Raw genomic sequence first — 22,349 nt, forward strand, 5'->3', positions numbered from 1 at the left:
TCTAGGTACAAGAGGTCCTATAACAACAATTCTAGAACTACTGCACAGAGTTGAAGAACACCCACACGCTTTGCCCTCCTGAAACTAGAACCATGGTTTGACTTTGAATCCTGCAAATTCTCACAGTATTGTGTGGTGAACAAAGGTTGCTTTCTCACCCTTGGAAGAAATGGGAAGTACAGCCTTCACTCACTACAAAACTTGCCCAACTTACCTTCAACTGCTTGCATACTACAGCCTAAAAGCACTACCTATTATAAGGAACATCAACTGCTGGATAAGCACAGGGACGATACACCTGAGTCTGCTAGCAGCTAACATAGCCTCCCTAAAAGTACCAACTGCTCCCTCACTTGGACTTCTAGGGCTTCCCTTGATTTTGAACTCACTGAAGACTAGTGAGCACTGTCTACTACAAAGAGTGGGTGGGAATGGGTGGGTGGGAATTAAGCCTACATATCTAGGGCTAGTGTCTGCAAGCTAAATGTCCTGGAAGACATCCCGACCTCCCCTACAGCCTCTTGGGCTTGGCTTCTTCTCTGCTGCTAGCTCACCACAGTTAGGCAAGCACTGATTCTTTACCTTCCTGAAAGGAAATTAACAGCCTGTCAGGCAAGAAGCTGCCACACCTGCGCTTGAAAACTGCTAGTTTGGTGGTCCTGAAAGACACCCCTTCCTCCCTTTCCCAAAGTTCCCTGAGCTACTAGTATACAACATCTGGAGAGAGGCTGCTAATATAAGGAACACTAAGTACTGAGCAGGTGCTGAGTAGACACATATAAGCTGTTGACAGCTAGTTTAGTAGTTGCAAAAGTAACCTGATTCTCCACCACCCAGACTTCCAAGCTTTCTCCTTCTTTTTTAAAGGTTTATTTTTATTTATGCATACAAGAACTGGGATGTAGACTGGAGATGCGGCAGGAGAGAGCATTCACCAGATACAGAGTAGAGAGCAGAACAGGGAGCTCTACTGATATACACTACTGAAGGGAACAGGGGGGCAAGATAGAAGAGGTCTGCTGTGCTTTGTGGGTTAGCTCCCTGACTGGGGATCAAACTCAGGCCGCAGCAGTGATAGCACTGAGATTTAACCCCTAGGCCACCAGGGAGGCTCCCCAAGCTTTCTTGACTGCTAATCTACTGAGGCAGATGAGTATCACTTCTCCCCAAATAGAAAACTGACCTCTGGTTGAACAGGGGGTGGACTTATTGGGGGGCTACTATTTTGGCTTCCTGGAAAGCACTGCTCCTCCTTGATCTGGACTCCAGGGTTTCCTTGAGTGCTTTCTCTGGGAATCCTAAGAGGCACTCGCCTCTCACCTGCCTGGACTTCAGGACCTCTAGCAGCTCCTAGTTTACCTTAATGAGATAAGCTCACATCTCAAAGAAATTACAGATTGCTGAGTGGGCATTAAGCTAATGGTGCCTGAGTCTACTGAAGATTAGTTTGATAGTCCTGAGAAGCACAAGTCTTCTTCCTCTCTGGCTTCACAGACAACTGAATTGCCTAACTACTGTGCAATCTGAAAATTCCCAAGGTACTTGCTTACAGTCCAAGCCCACAGACTCCTGACACTTTGCTTATGCAAGAGTCTCAGGGAAGAGGCACTTCCTGCAAAACATGCTGAGATCAGAACTAGGCTATAACCAAAAGGTCAGAGCCTGGGGCTCCTGGGAGAGCTCAAGGGGGTTGCCTTGAATAGCTTTGATCAGATGGTGATTGCATATCTTTCTCTTGACTTAAGCAACAGCAGCATTGAGGGAGTTTATACACTTGGCAATATAGTGAAACTACTTCTAAACCCCACATATCTGTGGCTCCCAGACTATAGGATGGATTCTTGGACCACATCCCATTCTGGCTCTTGAGCTCAAACCATCCTGATTGGTCATATGCTTTCAAACCGTACAACACAGCATGCACAGAAAGCATAGCATCCAAGAACATCTTAGGCCAGTAACCCATACCTACAATTCTTAAGACTATCACAGCAGAGCTAACAAAGAAATAAGACTGGTTTAAAATATGGAAATAATCACAGACCATCAAATAGAATAAGGAGGCTGAGGAATTCACCCCAACTGATGGATCAAAATCAATTTCCCAATAAAAACTTGGTAAAAATCCCTTGTACAACAGAATTAACCAAACTACTAGAAGAAGGCTTCAAAGCAACAGTCTTAATGATGCTCTTGAAATTAAAATAACAATGGATTTTTAAAAATGAGAAAATCAGTAAGGATAGAGAAAATATAAAAAAGATCCAAACAGAAGTCACAGAGATAAAGAATTCAGTGACTCAAAAATACGTTGAAGACCTCATCAGTAAACTCAAGGAGACTAATGAAAGGATCCATCAGATAGAAGACCAGCAGAAAGACCAGCAAAAAGAGAAAAGAGTTGATAGAAATGAAGATGACATAAGAAAGATTTATAGGACAACATCAAGTTAACAGCATTCATATCATAAGGGGTTCCATAAGGAGAAGATAGAGAGAAAGAAACAGAAATCCTATTTGAAGAAATAATAGCTGATTTTCTTCTTCAGATTAGGTGCATGACAAGGATGTTCACTTTTACCACTACCTCTCAATACAGCTTTGGAAGTCCTAGCTAGAGCAATTAACAAGAGAAAGATACCAAAGAAATTCAAAGTTTAAAAGAAGTAAAATGATTATTATTTTCAGATGACATGATAGTATACTAAGAAAATTCTAAACACTCCACTAAAAAACTATTAGACAAAATAAATGCATATAGTAAACTCAAAGACTACAAAAGCAACATACAAAAGTCTGTTCCACTCTTATATGCAACTAATAAACAAAAAGAGAAAGACATTTTTACAATCCCATGTATAATAGCATCAAAAACTATTAAATAAACATACACTTGAAGGGTATGAGCATATACCTTTAAATAATATACATTGTTGTAAAACAATATTACTAAAAGAAAAAGTACTCAATACCCTAAAATATACACAACAAAGGAGGTGAAAGTTCTATTCAATGAAAATTATAAGACACTGTTAAAAGAAAAAGAATAAGACACGAGGAAATGGGATGATATTGCATGCTCACAAATTGCAAGAATTAACATGAATTAAGGATCCCTCTTACCCAGAGCAATATATAGACCCAGTGAAATCCATATCAAAGTTATTATGGAATTCTTCAAAGAAATATAAGATCATTACTTGTAATTTACATGGGAACACAAAACACCCTGAGTAGCCAAAGCCATCTTTAAAATAAAGAAGAGGAATGGTGGTATTACTCTCCTAGACTTCATAATATACTAGAGGGCTGTAGTAATAATAATTAAAAAAAACTATTGGAATAAAAATAGATATAGAGACCAATGGAATAGAATTGAAAGACCAGAAATAAATCCACATTTAATGGACAATTAATCTATGAACAAGATTCAAAGATATACAGAGGAGAAAGGAAAATATCTTTTTTTTGTGTGTGTGTGGGACCCTCACCAGTGGCCGAGGAAAGAACCAGCACTGCAGAGGCTGCAGGCAGCTTTGCAGGCCAGCGCTCAACCGCTGCGCCACCAGGGGAGGCCCTAAAGGAAAATATCTTTAACAAATTGTGCTGGGAAAACTGGACAGCCATATACAGGAAAAATGAAAATAAACTACTTTCTCATACCATAAACAAAAATTAAATTAGTAATTAAATCCAAATGGATTTAACACTTTGAAGCAAGATCAGAAACCATAAAAATACATAGAATAAACATGCAAAACACTCCATAACATTGGATCCAGAGATGTCTTCAAGGATTTGACTCCAAAGGCAAGGAAAGTATAAAAATAAACAAATGGAACTATATCAAACTAAAAAGCTTCTATACAGCAAAGGAAGCTATCATTAAAAGAAAAAAGACACCTTGCCAAACATGAGAAAATATTTGAACACCATATATCTGACAAGGGGTTAATATCCAAGATCTTTAAAGAACTCAGACAATTCAACAACAACAACAACGACAAAACCAAACAAATAACCCATCAAAAATGGGCAGAAGAGCTGAATAGCACTTCTTCAAAGAAGATATACAAATGGACAACAGACACATGAAAAAAAAAGTTACACATCATGTATCATCAGGGAAATGCAAATCAAAACTACAATGAGATACCACCTCACTTACATGAGAATGGTTTCCATATCAAAAAACCCAGAGACAACAAATGTTGACTAGAGTGTGGAAAGAGAGAAACCCTTCTACATGGTTGATGGGAATGTAGCTTGGTCCAATGCTATGGAAATGATTTCTCAAAATATTGAAAATAGATATATCATGTGATCCCATCATTCCAGTACTAGGTATCTATCTGAAGAATACAAAATCACTAATTCAAAGGTGTAGATGCACTCCTTTGTTCATTGTAGCACCATTTACAATAGCCAAGTTATGGAAACAACCTAAGTGACCAGCAAAGTAATAGTTGATTAAGAATATCTGATTAATATACATAGTAGAGTAATACTTAGCTAATTAAGGATGGACTTGCCATTTGCAACAACATGGATGGAACTGGAGGGGATTATCCTAAGTAAAATTAGTCAGAAGGAGAAAGACAAACACCAGATAATTTCACTTACATGTGGAATATAGAGAAATAAAACATAGGAATTGACAAAAGTAAACCAAAATAAACCTTAGAAATATTACTGCAGAAATGAGTCTATAAGAGGGTGAAGGAGAGTGGGAGTAGAGTAAATGGGGAGGGTGTCCAGTGGTCTATGGTCTATGGATGCATTGGAGTGGGTGTGTGCTGTGCTGATACTCATCAGAGAAGGTATGAGCCTATTCCCCTAAATTATATAGTGTTGTGAAGCAATGTTCCCTCAGTAACTTTTTTTAAAAAAAGGTATAATAGGTGACCACTTCTCCAAACTGAAAAGAAACTGACATCCTGATTCAGGAGGCTCAAAACTTTCCAAACAAAATAAAGCCAAAGAGATGCAGACCAAGGCACATTATAATTAAAATAGCAACAATTAAGATAAAGGGAGAATCATTACAGTCAGAAAAAGCAAGTAGTTACATATATGATAACACCCGAAAGAATATCATGGATCTCTTATCAGAATCTTTTTTTTTAAGATTTATTTATTTTTATACAAGAACCTGGGTACAGGCCAGATGCACGGGAGGGTGAAAAGATTCACCAGAGACAGAGCGGGGAACAGAACAGGCAGACTAAGGAAATACATTGCTGAGGGGAGCAGCAGGAGAGACAGAAGAGGTCTGCTTCGCCATGTTGGTTAGCCTCCTTGCTGACCACTCACTGGGAATCAAACTCATGCTGCAGTGACTGGCAATAGCTTGATAGCACTGTCTTTAACCCCTGCGCCACCAGGAAGACCTCTTCTTGAATTTACTTGTTTTATGACCCAGTATGGACTCTATCCTCAATAATGTTCTTGAGAAGGATACGTAGTTAGCTTTTTGTTGGGTGGGATGTCCTATAAATATCTACTGAGCCCATCTTTTTATTTATTAATATACATATATATTTTACATCGTTGTTAATTTTTGTACAATGTTTGCTTGCTCCTCTCAGTTGTAGTCCCTGTAAAATTTCCACCACCAATTCACCTGTGTACCATAGTCCCTTGTTCTCTTCCTTTGTCCTCTTCCCTCCCCTGTTTTGATTTCTCTTCTTCCCTGCCCCTGAAGAATGTCCCTGATTTATAGTTGCCTGTTAATTTTGTTTAATTATTATTAATTTTTCCTGATCCCTTATTTGATTCTGCTATATTCCTCCTATAAGTGAAACCATCCAATATTTCTCTTTTTCCTTCTGGCTTATTTCACTGAGCATCAATATTGCTGCAAATGACATGTTTATCTTTTTAATTGCTGAATAGTATTCCATGTTTATATATACCATGTCTTCTTGATCCAGTCATCTATTTTGGGGCATTTGGGTTGTTTCCATATCTTTCCTATTGTAAATAGTGCTGCAGGTATCCTTTTGAAAATTAATGTTTTTGTGTTCTTTGGGTAGATTCCTAGCAGTGGAATTGCTGGGTCATATGGTTGCTCCTGTTTGAGTAGTTGAAGGAAACTTCACAGAGCTTTCCATAGTATTTGGACCGGTTTGCTTTCCCACCAGCAGTGTAGGAGAGTTCCTTCTTCTCCACATCCTCACCAACATTTGTTGTTGCTAGTTTTTTTCTTTTTATTATTTTTTAAAAGATTTATTTATTTATTTATTTATTTATACAAGAACCGGGGTACAGGCCAGATGCGTGGGCAGGTGAGAGGATTCACCAGAGACAGAGTGGGGAGCAGAACGGGCAGAAGGATGGAAGACACTGCTGAGGGGAGCAGCAGGCATGACAGGAGAGGGCTGTAGTGCCACGTGGGACCCTCACCAGCTAGCAGGGATCAAACCCACGCTGCAGAGGCTTAGGACAGCTTCACAGCATGGTGCTCAACTACCTGCGCCACCAGGGGAGGCCCACTAGTTTTTTTAATATGTGCCATTCTCACTGGTGTAAGATAGTATCTCAATGTGGTTTTGATTGCCATTTCCCTGATTATAAGCAATGTTGAACATTTTTTCATATACCTGCTGTCCATTTGCCTGTTGACACTTGTGTCTTTTGAGCCTTTCTGCCCATTTTTGACTGAATTGTTTACTTTGTTCTTATTGAGTTGTGTGAGTTCTTTGTATATCTTTGTGATCAGTCCCTTATCAGTTGGATGGAGTGCAAACATTTTTTCCCAATCAGTGGGGTGCCTCTTTGTTTTTGGTTAATGTCTCTTTTGCTATACATAAACTTTATAGTTTGATATAATCCCAGCTGTTTTTAAAAATTCCTTCATTTTCTTTGTTTTAGGGAATAAGGCTTTAAAGATGTTACAGAGTTGTATGTCATGTAATGTTTTACCTATATTTTCTTCTGTGTATTTTATGGTTTCAGGTCATATGTTCAATTCTTTTATCCATTTTGTGTTGGGTTTTGTGCATGATGTGAGGTAGTGGTCTCGTTTCATTCTTTTGCATGTGGTGATCTAGTTTTCCCAGCACCATTTATGAATAAACTGTCCTTGATCCATTGTTTCTTCTTTGCTCCTTTTTAAAGATTAGTTATCCAGATATGTGTGGCTTTATTTCTGGGTTTTCCATTTGATACCATTGGTCTGTGTGTCTGTTTTTGTTCCAGTACCATTCTGTTTTAATTATTATGGCTTTGTAGTATATTTTGAAGTCTGAGCACGTGATACCTCCATTATCCTTCTTTTTATTCAGGAGAGCTTTGGCTATTCGAAGTTCTTCATGGCTCCATATGAATTTCATCAATATTTGTTCTCTTTCTTTGAAGAAAGTCATTGAGATTTTTATTGGAATAGTGTTGAATCTGAAAATTGCTTTTGGTAGGATGACCCTTTTATTTATGTTAATTCTTCCTATCCACAAGCAGGGGATGTCTTTCCATTTCTTTGCATCTTCTATTTCTTTTACCAATGTTTTATAATTTTCTTTGTATAGGTCACTCACCTCCTTTGCTAGGTTTATTCCCAGCAATTTTTTTTGTTTCAATTATAAATGGGATGGTTTCCTTAATTTCTTATTCTTCAAATTGATTGTTTGCATATAGGAAGGCTACTGATTTTATGTGTTGATTGTGTATCCTGCTACTTTACTAAAACGGGTTTATTATTTTAATGAGTTTTTCTGTGGACTTTTTAGGGTTCTCCATGTATATTATCATATCATCTGCAAATAGTGATAGTTTTACTTCTTCTTTCCCTATTTGGATTCCTTGTATGTCTTTCTCTTGTTTTAGTGCTCTGGCTAGGACTTCCAGTATTATATTGAAAAGCAGTGGCAAGAATGGACATCTTGTTTTGTTCCTGATCTTAAAGGAAAAGCTTTCAGATTTTCTCCATTGAAAATAACATTGGCTGTGGGTTTATCATATATGGCTTTTATTGTATGCATCTTTCTTCTATCCCAAGAATTTCAAGGGCCTTCATCATAAACATATGTGGCACTTTGCCAAAGCTTTCTCAGCATCCATTGATATGATCATATGGTTTTTATTTTTCTTTTTGTTGTGTTGGATTATATTAATTGATTTTTGGGTGTTGAACCATCATTTTGCCCATGGAATAAATTCCACTATTTCGTGATGTAGTATCCTCTTTATGTATTGTTGGATTCTGTTGGTGAGGAATTTTTTTGAGGATTTTTGCATCTATGTTCATTAGGGAGATTGACCTATAGTTTTCTTTTTGTGTTTTTGTTTGGTTTTGATGTAATGTTGACTTTATAAAAACGTATTTGGTAGTATTCCTTCTTTCTCAATTTTTTGAAAGAGTTTGTGTAGAAAAGGTACTAGTTTATTTCTGAATGTTTGCCAGCCTTCATTTGTGAAGCCGTCTGGTGCTGTGCTTTTGTTTATGGAGAGGGTTTTGTTTACTGTTTCAATCTCAAGGCTTATAATTGGTCTATTTAAGTATTCTCTTTCTTCTTTATCTATCTTTATATGATTATATAATTCTAGGAAACTGTATGTCTCTTCTAGATTGTTGAACTTGTTTGCATATAAATGGTCATACTAATCTCTGATTACTCTTTTGAGTTCTGCTGAGTCTATTGAAATTTCCCCTCTTTCATTTATGATCCTATTTATTTGTGTTTTCTCCCATTTTTTTCTTCATGACCCTTGCTAGAGGTTTGTCTATTTTATTTACTTTGTTGGAAGAACCAGCTTTTGGTTTTGTTGATCTTTTGGATTATTGTTTTTATTTTTTTATTATTTTTTAAAAGATTTATTTATTTATACAAGAACTAGGGTACAGGCCAGGTGCACAAGAGGGTGAGAGGATTCACCAGAGACAGAGTGGGGAACAGAACAGGCAGACTGATGAAATACACTGCTGAGGGGAGCAGCAGGTGAGACAGGAGAGGTCTGCGCACCATGTGGGACCCTCGCCAGCCAGCTGGGATAGAACTGGCACTGCAGAGGCTGTAGACAGCTTCACAGTGCTGCACTAAACCACCTGCGCCACCAGGGGAGGCCCCAGATTATTGTTTTTAATTTCTATTTTATTTATTTCTGCTTTGATTTTTATTATTTCTTTCTTCTCCTGGCTTTGGGATTTTTTGTTGTTCTTTTTCTAGTTCTTTGAGATGGAGGTTAGGTTGCTTCTTTAATTTCTTTCTTGTTTCTTGATATGAGCCTGTATTTTTATATACTTTCCTCTTATTACTGAATTTGCTGTGCCCCATAAATTCTGAAAAGTTGTGTCCTTATTGTCTTTCATCTCAAAGTATTCTTTAATTTCTTCTTTGATCTTCTCTTTATTCTAAAAGTCTTCCAGTAATATGGGTTTCAATCTCTATGATGTGAGAGGGTTCCTTGCTTTCTTTTCATGGCTTATTTCTAGTTTGATGTCTTTTATCAGAGAAGATGTGGTACAATTTTGGTATGATTTTCATCTTAATGTATGTTGATGTTTTTCTTGTGGTCCAATATGTGATCAATCCTGGAGACTGATTTGTGTGCACTTGAGAAAAATGTGTACTTGGATTTTTGGGGGTGCAGTGTCCTATAGATAGCTGTTAAGCCAATGAGGTCTAGATCTTTATTTAGGGATCTAGTATTCTTGTTTAGTTTTGTCTCGTTGATCTGTCCATTGGTGAGAGTGGAGTGTTGAAGTCTCCTGCTACATATGTGTTTTCTCTAATGCCTGTTTTCAGAGCTGATAATAATTGTCTGTTATAATTTGGTGCTCCTTCATTTGGTAAGTATATGTTGATGAGTGTTATATCCTCCTGATGTATTGTCCCCTTAATCATAATGTAGTGACCATCTATGTCTCTTTTTACCTTTTTTAGGCTGAAGTGTATTTTATCTGATATAAATATGGATGTTCCTGCCTTCTTTTTTGGTCCATTTGCTTGTAGGATTGTTTTCCAATCTTTTACTTTCAATCTCTATTTATCTTTTGTAGTAAAATGCGCTTCCTGTAAACAGAAGATTGGATTTTGTTTTTCAATCCAACCTGCTACTCTGTGTCTTTTTATTGATAAGTTTAATCTATTTACATTTAGGGTTAATACTGATATGCTGGTGTCCATATTTGCCATTTTGTTTGTCTTTTTTTGTGATTCCTTTCCATATCTTATTCTGTTCTTCCTCTTCATTCCTCTTTCGGCTTTAGGGCTTCTTGCAATGTTTTTAGGAGTGTAAGTTTAGTAGTAAAGGATTTCTAGAGATTCTGTTTGTCTGAGAAGGTCCTTATTTTTCCTTCATAGAGGAAAGAGCTTTGCAGGGCAAAGTATTCTTGGTTGGCATTTGTCAACTTTGAGCTTGTTAAATATATCACTCCATTCTCTTCTTGCTGGTAGTGTTTCTTCATAGAAGTCTGATGTCAGCCCGATTTGTTTTCCTTTATAGGTTATCTATTTCCTCTTCCCCTTCAGCTTCATTATTTTTTCCTTGTGTTAGACTCCTGTAAGCTTTACTATTATGTGTCTTGCTGTAGTTTTTCTTTGTGGTAATTTGGTGTTCTTTTAGCTTCCTGTATGTCTATTTTCATCTCCTTCTTCATGCTTGGGAAGTTCTCTCTGATTATCTCCTTGAATAGTTTTGAATAGTTTCTTGGTTCCTTTGTCTCAGCACCTTCTGGGACCCTATAACTTATATTTCCTTTCCTAATGGTGCCAGATACTTCTCAAAGTGTTTCTTCATTCTTTTTCCTTTGTAATTCTCTTTTTCCTTTTCTTTTTTGGTTCTTTTTATATCTGTATCTTCGAGTACTGATTCATTCTTCCATTTTATCAATTCTGTTTTTGTTACTTTTCCCAGGGCTCTTTAGCTCCTCCATTAGTCTTTTAATGTCCTGGGTTTCCTTCATTTCCTTCTTTAAAGAAACAATTTCATTTTTCATTTCATTAATTTTATTTCTCATATCATTCTTTTTCTCTTCATCTTCTTTATATTATTTAATCATTGTGATTCTAAATTAATCTTAAGTTAATCATGGTGATTCTATATATCAGGCAGAGAAGTTATTCCATGTCATTGTTGTTGAGTTCTTATGGCTGATTTTTTTTTGTGGTGTCCTTCTGCCTTGGTTATTTATATTTTTCTTTCTCCTTGCATTTGTTTTTGAATTTGTTCCATGTTCTGGGTCACTGTTACCTACTCTGGCAGGCATCTCTTCAGGGTGCGCCTACTGAGACATTGGGGACTGGTGGCCAAACTGAGTCATGCTAGACTTTACAAGGACAGTGATGCTGTGGATGGATTGATGGGCACTATCTCTGAAGATCACTTGAGTCTCTGTGTGCTGCTGGTCTCTTCCCTTACATTCATACCTTATCCTTTGTTTCTGAGCCCTTTCTCTGCCTTAACTCAGTTCCTGAAGAGGGGCACAGGGTCTCCTCCTCTAAAAGCCTTGCAGGCTGGCCTGTGCTTTTCTGGAACCCAATATTCACCTTGATGGTGGAGCCCTCCCTCTGCCTGTACTCAGTTATGAAAGGGGATGACAGGGTATCCAAACTCCAGCAACCTTGCAGGCAGGCCCATGTTTTCCTGGGAGGCAGAAGTGGGAATAGTTCTAAGTAAGGTTTTTTTTTTTTTTTTTTTTACAAGAAGGCAATTTATTTTAACAGAAAATAATTTGAAGAGTCCTGTTCACAGACGGCGACCACGGCGACCCCCCTTCCTGCGGGTGCTATCAGAGGGGATGGAGGTGACATCCTCAATCCGCCCAATTTTCATTCCTGAGCGGGCAAGGGCTCTGACGGCTGACTGTGCCCCAGGTCCAGGAGTCTTGGTCCGATTTCCTCCTGTAGCCCGGAGTTTGATGTGGAGGGCAGTGATACCCAGTTCCTTGCACCTCTGTGCCACATCCTGGGCTGCCAACATAGCAGCATATGGTGAGGATTCATCTCGGTCAGCCTTCACCTTCATCCCACCAGTTACACGGCAGATGGTTTCCTTGCCAGAGAGATCAGTGACATGGACTAAAGTGTCATTGAAGGATGCAAAGAAGTGGCAGACACCAAATACGTTTTCTCCTTCAGCCACCTGAGGTCCAAGGCTGATGACCCGTTCTTCCTTCTTTTCCTTCCCCTTGCGAGGTGCCATTTCTGCGCGTCTTCTCCAGACTCCGCCACTGGAAAAAGTTCTAAGTACGTTTTATGAGGCCAACATTACCTTGAAAACAAAAGCAAGCAAGAACATTACCATAAAAGCAATCTATAGAACAGTATTCCTGATGAACATTGATGTAAAAATCCTCAAGAAAATCTTAGAAAATGAAATGCAATAAAAAGGCTCACACACTATGACTGAGTGGGATTTGAGAGATGTAAGGATATTTCAAAATGCACAAACAATCAATGTAATTAACTAACATCAACAACAGGAAAAATAAAAATCATACAGTTATATCAATAGATGAACAGAAAGATTTTGACAAGATTCAACATACATTTATGATAGAAACATACCTCAACATTATAAAGAACAAAAATGACAAACCCACAACTAGCATGATACACAGTGGTGAAAATGAAAGTTTTTTCTCCTAAAATCAGGTACAAAACAAAGATACTCACTTTTACCACTATCGTTCATCATGTTATAGAAGTTCTAACTAGGTTAATTAGGCCAGAGAAAGATACAAAAGGAATACAAATTGGAAAAGAACATGTAAAACTACCACCATTTGCAGATGATTTGATGATACACATAGATTCCACATTAAAAAAAAAACTTATTAAAAACAAAACACAGTGCAATAAAGTGACAGACTACAAAATCAATATACTAAAGTCTTTTTTGTTCCTATATGCAAACAATAGACTAGAACAGAAAAAAAAATTAAAAAAAAAACAGTCCTACTGGAAATTGCATCAAAAAATTAAGTACATGGGGATTATAATTTTCTCAATACTTGAAAGTAAAACCAAGATAAATTTCAACATGCAGGAACCTAGAAATAGAAGAAAACTTTTTATAAATCTAGAAACTAAATAGAGTCTAATTGATATCATAAAAAGCTATCTAAAAATTCCTATAGCAAGCATCCTATCTAACAGTATGCCATTTATAATTGTGAACTTTATAACAATGAATATTAAACAGTGTTGTTCGACACTATACTCAATTACTAGCCATACAATAAAGAAGAATACAATCACAAATGAGCTAAAACATTTATTTATTTATTTATTTATTTATTTTAGTTTTCTCTATTTTTGGGGGGTTATTTTATTATTATTAATTTTTTAAAAAGGTTTATTTATTTATGTAAGAACCATTATACAGGCCAGATGTGTGGGAGGGTGAGAGGATTCACCAGAGACAGAGGGGGGAGCAGAACAGACAGAATGATGAAACACACTGCTGAGGGGAACAGCAGATGCAGCAGGAGAGGTCTGCTGCACCATGTGGGATTCTCGCCAACTGGCCAGGATCAAACCTGCGCTGTAGAGGCTGCAGACAGCTTCACATCATGGCACTCAATGGCCTGTGCCACCAGGGAGGCTCTCTTTTATTATTATATTTTAATAATTTTATTTTTTATATATTTTCCCATCGTTCTGAGATGCTTTCTCATCCCAGTTATAGTGCCCATGAAATTCCCACCACCAATTCACCCATGTGTGGTCACCATAGTCCTCTTCCCACCCGTTTTGCTCCTACTCCCTTTTTCTACCCTGCAGAATGTCTCTGGTTTATAGTTGCTTGTTGATTTTTATTTCCACTTTATTATAATAACTTTTTTTCCCTGATCCCTTATTTGGATCCTCTACATTCCTCCTATAATTGATAATATTCAGTATTTTTCTTTTTCTTTCTGGCTTATTTCACTGAGCATGATCCCTTCCAGCTCCATCCATTTTGCTGTGAATGGCATGGGTTTATCTTTTTGATTGCTGAATAGTATTCCATTTGTGTTTATATACCACATCTTCTTTGTGTCTATATACCATATTGTGTATATATACCACAGTCATCTATTTTTGGGCATTTGGGTTGTTTCTATAGCTTACCTGTTGTAACTAGTGCTGCAATAAACATAGAAGTGCAGGTGTCTTTTTCAATGAATGTTTTTGTGTCCTTTAGGTAGATATCTAGGAGTGGAATTGCTGGATCTGACCCATGTGCCTCCAGGTCTCCTTCTGCTCTCCATCCTGCTTCCTTCCTCAGTTTCTTCTCCAGCTTTTTCTCCTCCCTGTTCAGTTCCACCCTCCTTTGGGTGGGGTAGGGAACCTGGGACTCCCCTTTTTCTGGGCACCACCCTGTTACAAAAGGGCACCAAGAACAACTAAAATAAGGAGAAAGATGTAACTTCTTTCAGGTAACAAGATGTATAATTTTAAAGTTGTCATTTCCCAGAATTGGTCTATATAGTTAATATTTTTCTATTGAAAGTCTCAACAAAGTTTTTGAACCAGAAAAATTCTAAATGTATGTGACTACAAAATTTGCTGAGAATGTTTGAGACACAGTAACATCTGAAAAAATTGGAGACATTTAGTCTAATATATACCAATAGAGCTGTGATTATATAGTCAAAAGTATATGTCAGTCAAGATGATAATGTCAGTCAAGACAGATCAGTGGACAATGGTACAAAACAAAGATCAGGAAACAATCTATTTCTGAATAGAAGTTTGATGTGACATGTTGCATCAGCAACACCACAGTGATAAAGAAAGGAAACAAGAGTCAGGGAGTAGGATGTAAAATGAATGCTCAAGAGCAAGATCTTGGCCTTTTTATTGACAGAGAAAAGGGTGGGTTAAACTGAATACTGGATTTTGGGCTTTAAGGAGAGTGAATCTGCTGATATACTCCCGACCCCCACCCACGGCTCCAAGGTGTCCCACTAACAGCCCCCTGGGTGTTCCCGGTCATACCTCGGGATGTATATCCATTGCCCCAGGTGTGTGAATTGGTTAAGTAATGATACTGGCATAGTTGTTATCGCTTGAGGAAAAAAAAATGAAATCAAACTTTATTATCATTTTATATACAAAAATAAAATACAGATGGAGCAGAACTTATGATGTATACCCATTGCAATGATTTAAACATAAAGAAAAATTATAGAAAATTGTCTTTTTTTAATCTTGTGGTATGAGATGATTCCCCAGGAATCATCTGAGATGATTAACTGGGAATCAGGCTGTGTTTTTGTTCAAAACTGACTGAGGGGGTCTCTGTGGACTGTTTTTCAGAGACTTTTTTCCAGCCCTCACCCTGGCGCCTGCCATCTATTTTACTGGGAGTACTCTGCTTTGTCCTGTGTATTGGTGTCACTGGTCTAGGAATTTTCCTCTACAAATCCCAAGGTAAGTGAGTGAGAGAAGTGTGGGCTTGCGACCAATTCACGCACCTAGTGAGGCTTGATCAGGATATTCTCACTTGCCTCCGTGGTGTTTTCTCTCAACCTCAGGCTCCAAGGCCCCATCAGTTGAGCCACAGAGACCACAGTCAACACCCTCTTCTGGATTAGCCCAAAGTGTTTCCTGTAGGTAATGGCAGCCCCACTAGGCCTCTCCTGCCCCACAGAGGGTCCAGAATTAGGGAAAGACTGGTTTTCAGTACCTACAGGGCAGGCATAAATTTCTAAAAAACTATCAAAACTCCAGTAAAAAAAAAAAAAAGTTTCAATGTAGTTGCAAAAACTTCATATCAGAGGAAATAAAAGTGAAGACAACAAGGTATAGGTGATGCTTCCCTCTCACATTGTGTGCCTTACCCCTTCTCTTATGCCAGCAGCCTTCTTCCTCATACCCCCATCCACCTCCACAGCATCCCTGATGCTAGCCCCTCGTTTTAGTGTGAATGTTCTGATCTCTTATTTTGTCCCAGACCGAGATACTCATTAGAGGGTGAAGGTGGGCACAAAAGGGAGCTCAACGGTTGCTCTTGCTCTTCACTCAGAGCTTGTCCTCCTAAGCAGGAGGCCAGGGCTGTGCTTCTACCTTGTACACTCCTGTGTTCCCCACTGAATATTGTCTTTCTGTTTCAGAGAAAAACCAGACAGAATTGGGTAAGTGTTTTGTCATGTTCTGAGCTTTCAAACCCAGTTCTCCTGGGTCCCTCCTGTTGTGCGGTTTGAGCCATCTCTATGTTCTCTTGACTTTATAATGGGAAAAATCAAGGGAAGACAAAGGGAAAGCTGTTTCATCTTTCTACCCATTACTAGTGCATTCATCCTGGATATTTGGTGTTTGTGATGGGCATTTGAATATCAAACCGCCAAAAACTGTCTGCAAATTTTCCCTTTTGTACTTTTTGTGGGGGAAGGAAACTTAGGTTTCTGAGAATGTGTGACCCAAATGTGGGGATGAGCCTGTGTGGTGTCTCCCTCTACCAACTCCCTGGGCTGTTGCCTGGAGTCTTTATCCAGGCTTGTATCAGCCACAGAATATTCTGGGTTTTTGTGTGTGTGTGTGTGTGTGTCATGGAAACTTCATGGAAAAACTGGGGAAGAATATTATCCAGAGTTTTCCTTTCTGGATCCCTGTTCTGTGATGTGAACCTCTTCTGTGTTTTCTGTTTTCAGACTGGAGAAGGGAATACAAACAAGCAGGTGAGAGAAGCCACTCCCCTAAGGCCCCTATTTATGGTCCCATACCAGTCCCCAGGTTTCTTGAGCCCTGAGATTCATGAGTCCTTAATGTCTCTGATGGGAACCCTGAAACTTGTCTGAAGATCTTGGGAGAGGTGAATTTTATAGAGAATCCCCATGGCTTTCATCAAATCTCTGTGGGACCTGTGACACTCAAAAAGGTCAACACCCTTACTCTCCCCTCTCCCTGTCTCTTGCTCCCCCGTGTAAGAAATGACCTCTTTACTCTCTCTGCTTATTTTCAGAATGGAAAGAGGCCCGGAAACATGCAGGTACTGAGGGAATGATAGTGGAACAGAACCTCAGAGGGTGTGGGAGAGGGAGCTGATCAGTGTCAGAGAAGGAGATGCAGAGGAAGAGCAAGGCCCACCTGGCCTGCAAATGATGATCTGTGATGCCCCAATCCACCACAGGGTGCAGCTTCCTCAGACACAATTCCCAGCTTAGATTTAAGAGGGGAGAGCGCAGGGGCTAGGTCAGCCAGATGGTGGTTGCAATAAAGTCCCAGGGAATTGAGGACACTAGTGAGGGACTGGACTGAGGGGAATGAGTAAAGTTGTCAGGACTGAGGATGAGAGAAAGGGAGATAAATAGAACAATTAAGGTCTTCCAAAGTCAATACATGAAGGCACATTAGTAAGCTTAGGACAGTACAGAAGTCAGACCCTTACAGTAGGGCATCTGCAGCCATTGCTGAAGACCCAAGCTGCCCTGGACATGAGGGAGGGACTGGAAGGACAGTGTATGATGGAGACTTTGGCTCTGGGACCCCCCCTGGTACCCCCTGACCCAGTCTGTAGTGGGAGAGGCTGACCTCTGGGCCTAGTCAGTTCCCTTCAGAGTAATTCATCCTTTCTCCCCAACCATCACCAGTGGAGGTGACTCTGGATCCAGATACGGCTCATCCTCAGCTTGGGATTTCTGATCTGAAAGCTGTGACTTATATGATTTTTCGCCAGAGTGTGCCCTACTCAGAGAAGAGATTCTGGAGGAAATGTGTGGTGGCGTCTCAGGGTTTCCAGGAAGGGAAACATTACTGGGAGGTGGACGTGGGACACAATAAACAGTGGGGGTTGGGCATCTGCCGGGATGATGTTGACAGAAAGATGTATTTTGATATTTTGTCTCCCAAAAATGGGCACTGGGTGCTGAGACTGGGTAAAGAACATGAGTATTTCACATTGAGTCCTGATAGAATTGACCTATCTCCGAGAATCCCCCCTACACGAGTGGGGATCTTCCTGGACTATGAAGGTGGGTCCATCTCCTTCTTCAATATAAATGATCAGTCCCTCATTTGTACCCTGGAACATGAATTTGAAGGGTTATTGAGGCCTTACATCCTGCGTGAAGCATATGGTGCAACTCCCATATTCATCTGTCATGTGCCCCAGAGATCGGAGGAAGAAGACCCTTCTCAAAGGACCTCCAGAACCCCAAACACAGACAACCCAGACTCCTCTGCGCAGGTGACCACACCCTTCCTTTCTGGGAGTGATGCCCAGAGGGACTAACTCCTCACACTACCCTCTAGGACACTGGGGTTTCTCTCAGGCTCCAGAATTGGGCAGCATCAGCAGAGATGGCTTCAGGTGAAGGGAATTCACACTGCCCTGAGGTGGGGAGGGAAGAAGACTGACAGTGAATTCAGTTTGTGCCAACTCTTTACAGCCAATGACTTTTTGCAAGTAAAAACCTCTCCGGCTTCTCATCTCTTCAAAAAAAGTGTAATAATTCCCATCTCAGGGTCACAAGGAAGACTAAAGAGACAGTGACTGTGAATCGTAATTGTTTCTTATGCATGGGAAAATATCTGCTAATTATACATTCTTTATGTTCTTATTAAACTGTTTTTTGAAACAAGATCTGTTTATTTGTTTCATATTAATTCACCCTTCTCTATTCCAAATAATCAATGAAAGAATTATTGAATAGCTCTCCTGTGCCATGCCCAAACTCCTGGCACAACATATTCTATGAAGTCTGCTTTACCCTGACAACAAAGTTAAACAGTGCAAGAATAGAAAGGAAAACTACATCCACAGCCCTCAAAAACTTAGATGCAATCATTCTAAATAAACTTTTATCAGATTAAAATCCTTATATTCAAAGGACAATATATCACTACTGAATGTTGTCCCAAGACTGCAGGATTGGTGTAATATTCAAATATCTACCAGTGTAATTTACCACATTAATGAAATTAATAAGGAAACTATATGATCACCTCAATAGTTGCAGAAGAATGAATATGACAAATCCAACATCCACTAGTAACAGAAATTTGCAAACAAAGATATAAAAATGCCTGTTAGGCACACCAAAAGATGCTCAATGTCATTAGATAGTAAGAAAATATAAATTAAAATCAAAGAAAGATACTATAAACATCTATTAGAATAAGTTAAATAAAATATACTGACCACATGAAGTGTTGGCAAGAGTAGACGTACTGAAACTCATACACTGCTGATCACCACTTTAGAAAACTGTTTGGCAGTTTCTTTAAAAGTTAAAGATCCAGTCATCTATTTTTGGGCATTTGGGTTGTTTCCAAAGCTTAGCTATTGTAAACAGTGCTGCTATAAACATAGGGGTGCAGGTGCTCTTTGGAATTGATGTTTCTGTGTCCTTTGGATAAATACCTAGGAGTGGAATTGCTGGGTCATATGGAAGCTCTATATTTAGTAGGTCCAGAAATCTCCACACAGCTTTCCACAGTGGTTGGACCAGTTTGCACTCCCACCAACAGTGCAGAAGAGTTCCTTTTTCTCCACACCCTCGCCAACATTTGTTGTTGCTAGTTTTTTTAATATGTGCCATTCTCACTGGTGTAAGATGGTATCTCATGGTAGTTTTGATTTGCATTTCCCTGATGACAAGTGATGTTGAACATTTTTTCATATGCCTGTTGTACATATATACCATGGAATATTACTCAGCATTCAAAAAAGATAAACACATGCAATTTGCTGCAACATGGATGGCGCTGGAAGGGATCATGCTCAGCGAAATAAGCCAAAAAGAAAAAGAAAAATACTGGATGGTCTCACTCATAGCAGGAATCTAGAAAACTTAAATAAGGGACCAGGAAAATGAATAACTATAAGAAAGTGAAAATCAAAATCAACAAAAAACTATGAACCAGAGACACTTTTAGGGGGGCGGGGGCGGGAGGGGAGGGATTGGGGTCAGAATGGGGGGCTGCAATTGTATGGGGAATATAACAATAAAATTTATAAAAAAAAAAAAAAGAAAATTAAAATGAGCTGGAGGGGAGAAATCCTGTATTGTGAGAAAATAAACAAGGATGGTAAAAATAAATGAATAAAAACAAACAAACAAAAAAAAAAAAGTTAAAGATCCACTTATCATGTGGTCTTTCTATTCCACTTTAAGTATTTGTCAAGAGAAAAGGAAATACATGAATGTTCATGGCAGCTTTATTGGTAATAGCTCCAAATTGAAAACACCCAAACCCACCAACAGATAAATGGATAAACAAAACAGTATAGCCATGCAATGAAATACTACTCAGCAATAAAAGCAAATGACAATATGGATAAACATCACATGGATAAATTTTAATATAATTATTCCAAGTGAAAGCAGTTAGACCCCAAAATTATACCTACTATATAAATATATATGCATATAACTATATATAAAACTATTAACTATATAATATATAGACCTCTAATATATATAACTCTCTCTATGACTCTCTAACTATATATAATATATATAACTATAATATATATATAACTATATAATATATGTAATATATATTATTCCAAGTTAAAGAAGTTAGACCCCAAAATTATACCTACTGTATATATATAACTATATATAACTATAGCTATATATATAATATATATATATAACTTTGATAAAACCCTAGAATATACAAGTGACATTGTGACAGAAATCTCAGTAGTTGCCTGGAGAGAAGGGTGGGACAGAAAGGATCGCAAACAAGCATGAGATGATTTTAAGGCTGATGTATATCTTCAGTGTCTTCACTATGGTGAAGGTTTCTTGGGTATATATATATATGCAGAACACTACTATAAAATATAACACTTTAAATATGTATAGTTTATTTTCTACCAATTATTTCTCAACAGAGCTCTTATTAAAGTAGTTGAATAACAGCATAACAAAAGAGAGACTTTGTTTTGTTAGTGACTATATTCCCAACACTGCAGTATAAGTCCCGACAATTGTTTTTTTATTCTATTTTTGCAATGCCAGTGCCTGACTTCAGCTCTGACTGCCAAGGCCTCTACTTCAAAGAGTGATCCACTTCAATTTCAGCTGTCTCAAGCATAATGCCTGCCAAAGGACAAGATAAAAACCAGGCCACCCCAACTTCCACTTAGATTACTGGTCTTTTGGGCTGCTGTTTTTTTCTCTTTCTGTGCTTTAAATTTCTACTCTGTTTTAAATTCACAGATAAATACTAGCCCACAAAACCCTAGATTCCCAACCTCAATCCCAATAAAAACTGAATCCCAATCCTGCTTTTCCTTTTACTCCTCCTTCCCCTTTCTCTCTCTCTCCTTCCTTTCTTGTCTCCCTCTCATCCTTTCTCCCTCTCTCCCTTTCCCCTCCCCTTCCCCCTTTCTCCGTGATGTGACCGCAATTGTGCCATGTAATTTCACGAAATTGCAAATAAGAAAACAACTTATCACTGAGGTTTCCTTGCAATCATACAAGAACTACAAGGCTTGGTAGAGACACAACATTGGTTGTCAATAGGCTAAGAATGGCCTATTACCAAAGTATTACCATATTCCCCTTTTAAAAGTGGTGTTTGGGCCTCCCCAGCGGCACAGCGGTTGAGCGCTGGGTTGAGAAGCTGCCCGCGGCCTCTGCGGCGCCAGTTCGATCCCCGGCTGCTCCCCGGCCACCGGAGGAGGGTCCCACATGGCGCGCAGACCTCTCCTGCCGCCCGCTGCTCCCCTCAGCAGTGTACTTCGGTCCTTCTGCCTGTTCTGCTCCCCGCTCTGGCTCTGGTGAATTCTCTCACCCTCCCGCGCTTCTGACTGTGCCCAGTGCTTGTATAAACAAACAAACAAATATATAAATAAATAAATAAACAAACATGCCTCTTAAAAAAAAATGTAAAATGTAATAAAAGTGGTGTTTATTTTTTGGAACAGTTTCATGTTAGCAGCAAAATTTAAGTGGCAAGTACATTGAGTTTCCATATAACACCTTCTCTCCAATGCACACACACATGCTTAGCCTATTCTACAATCAACATGCCCCACCAGAATGGTATATTTGACACATTGACATATCACCTCATATCTATAGATTACATTAGGGTTCAGTTTTAATGTGGCACATTTTATTGGTTTAGACAAACGCATAAAGCTATGTATTCACCATTACAGTGTCATAGAAGATAGTTTCACTGTGCTAAAAATCTGCTGGCTCTCTTTATTCATTCTTTCTCCCTCCCCCTAATCCCAGGAAACCTCTTTTTTACTGTCTCCATAGTTCTTCCTTTTCCAGAATGTCAAGTCATACAGTATATATGCATACAGTATGCAGTCATACAGTATGCAGCTTTTCCAAATTGGATTATTTCACTTAGTAATATGAGCCCTCATGTATATATATGTATATATCACAGCTGTCTGATATACTACTTACCAGTAATTATTTTTATTTCTTCTTATTGAGGTAGGTATAA

The 22,349-nt window shown here is 38.7% G+C and overlaps 2 protein-coding genes across 2 annotated transcripts in view; one reads left to right on the forward strand and one right to left on the reverse strand.

The window, feature by feature from the left end:
- The window catches only part of LOC311176736 (butyrophilin-like protein 8), a gene marked incomplete at both ends in the record, with an annotated part of 37,005 nt that extends 18,846 nt beyond the window's left edge, over positions 1-18,159 (forward strand). Inside the window, 5 exons of the mRNA XM_084242382.1 lie at positions 15,246-15,359; positions 16,043-16,063; positions 16,580-16,606; positions 16,891-16,917; positions 17,519-18,159. Of these exons, the coding sequence (XP_084098508.1) occupies positions 15,246-15,359; positions 16,043-16,063; positions 16,580-16,606; positions 16,891-16,917; positions 17,519-18,159 (830 nt within the window). The remainder of the gene's footprint in view (positions 1-15,245; positions 15,360-16,042; positions 16,064-16,579; positions 16,607-16,890; positions 16,918-17,518) is intronic.
- LOC311177898 (small ribosomal subunit protein uS11-like) lies at positions 11,354-12,141 on the reverse strand (the record flags this gene model as incomplete). The annotated part of the gene is made up of 1 exon (XM_084244142.1): positions 11,354-12,141. One exon carries the CDS (start codon positions 12,139-12,141, stop codon positions 11,686-11,688), a length of 456 nt encoding a protein of 151 aa, XP_084100268.1. The 3' UTR covers positions 11,354-11,685.
- Positions 18,160-22,349: the final 4,190 nt, after the last annotated feature.

The sequence above is a fragment of the Talpa europaea genome, assembly GCF_964194135.1.
Source record: "Talpa europaea genome assembly, chromosome: 9".
Taxonomy (NCBI): Eukaryota; Metazoa; Chordata; class Mammalia; order Eulipotyphla; family Talpidae; genus Talpa; species Talpa europaea.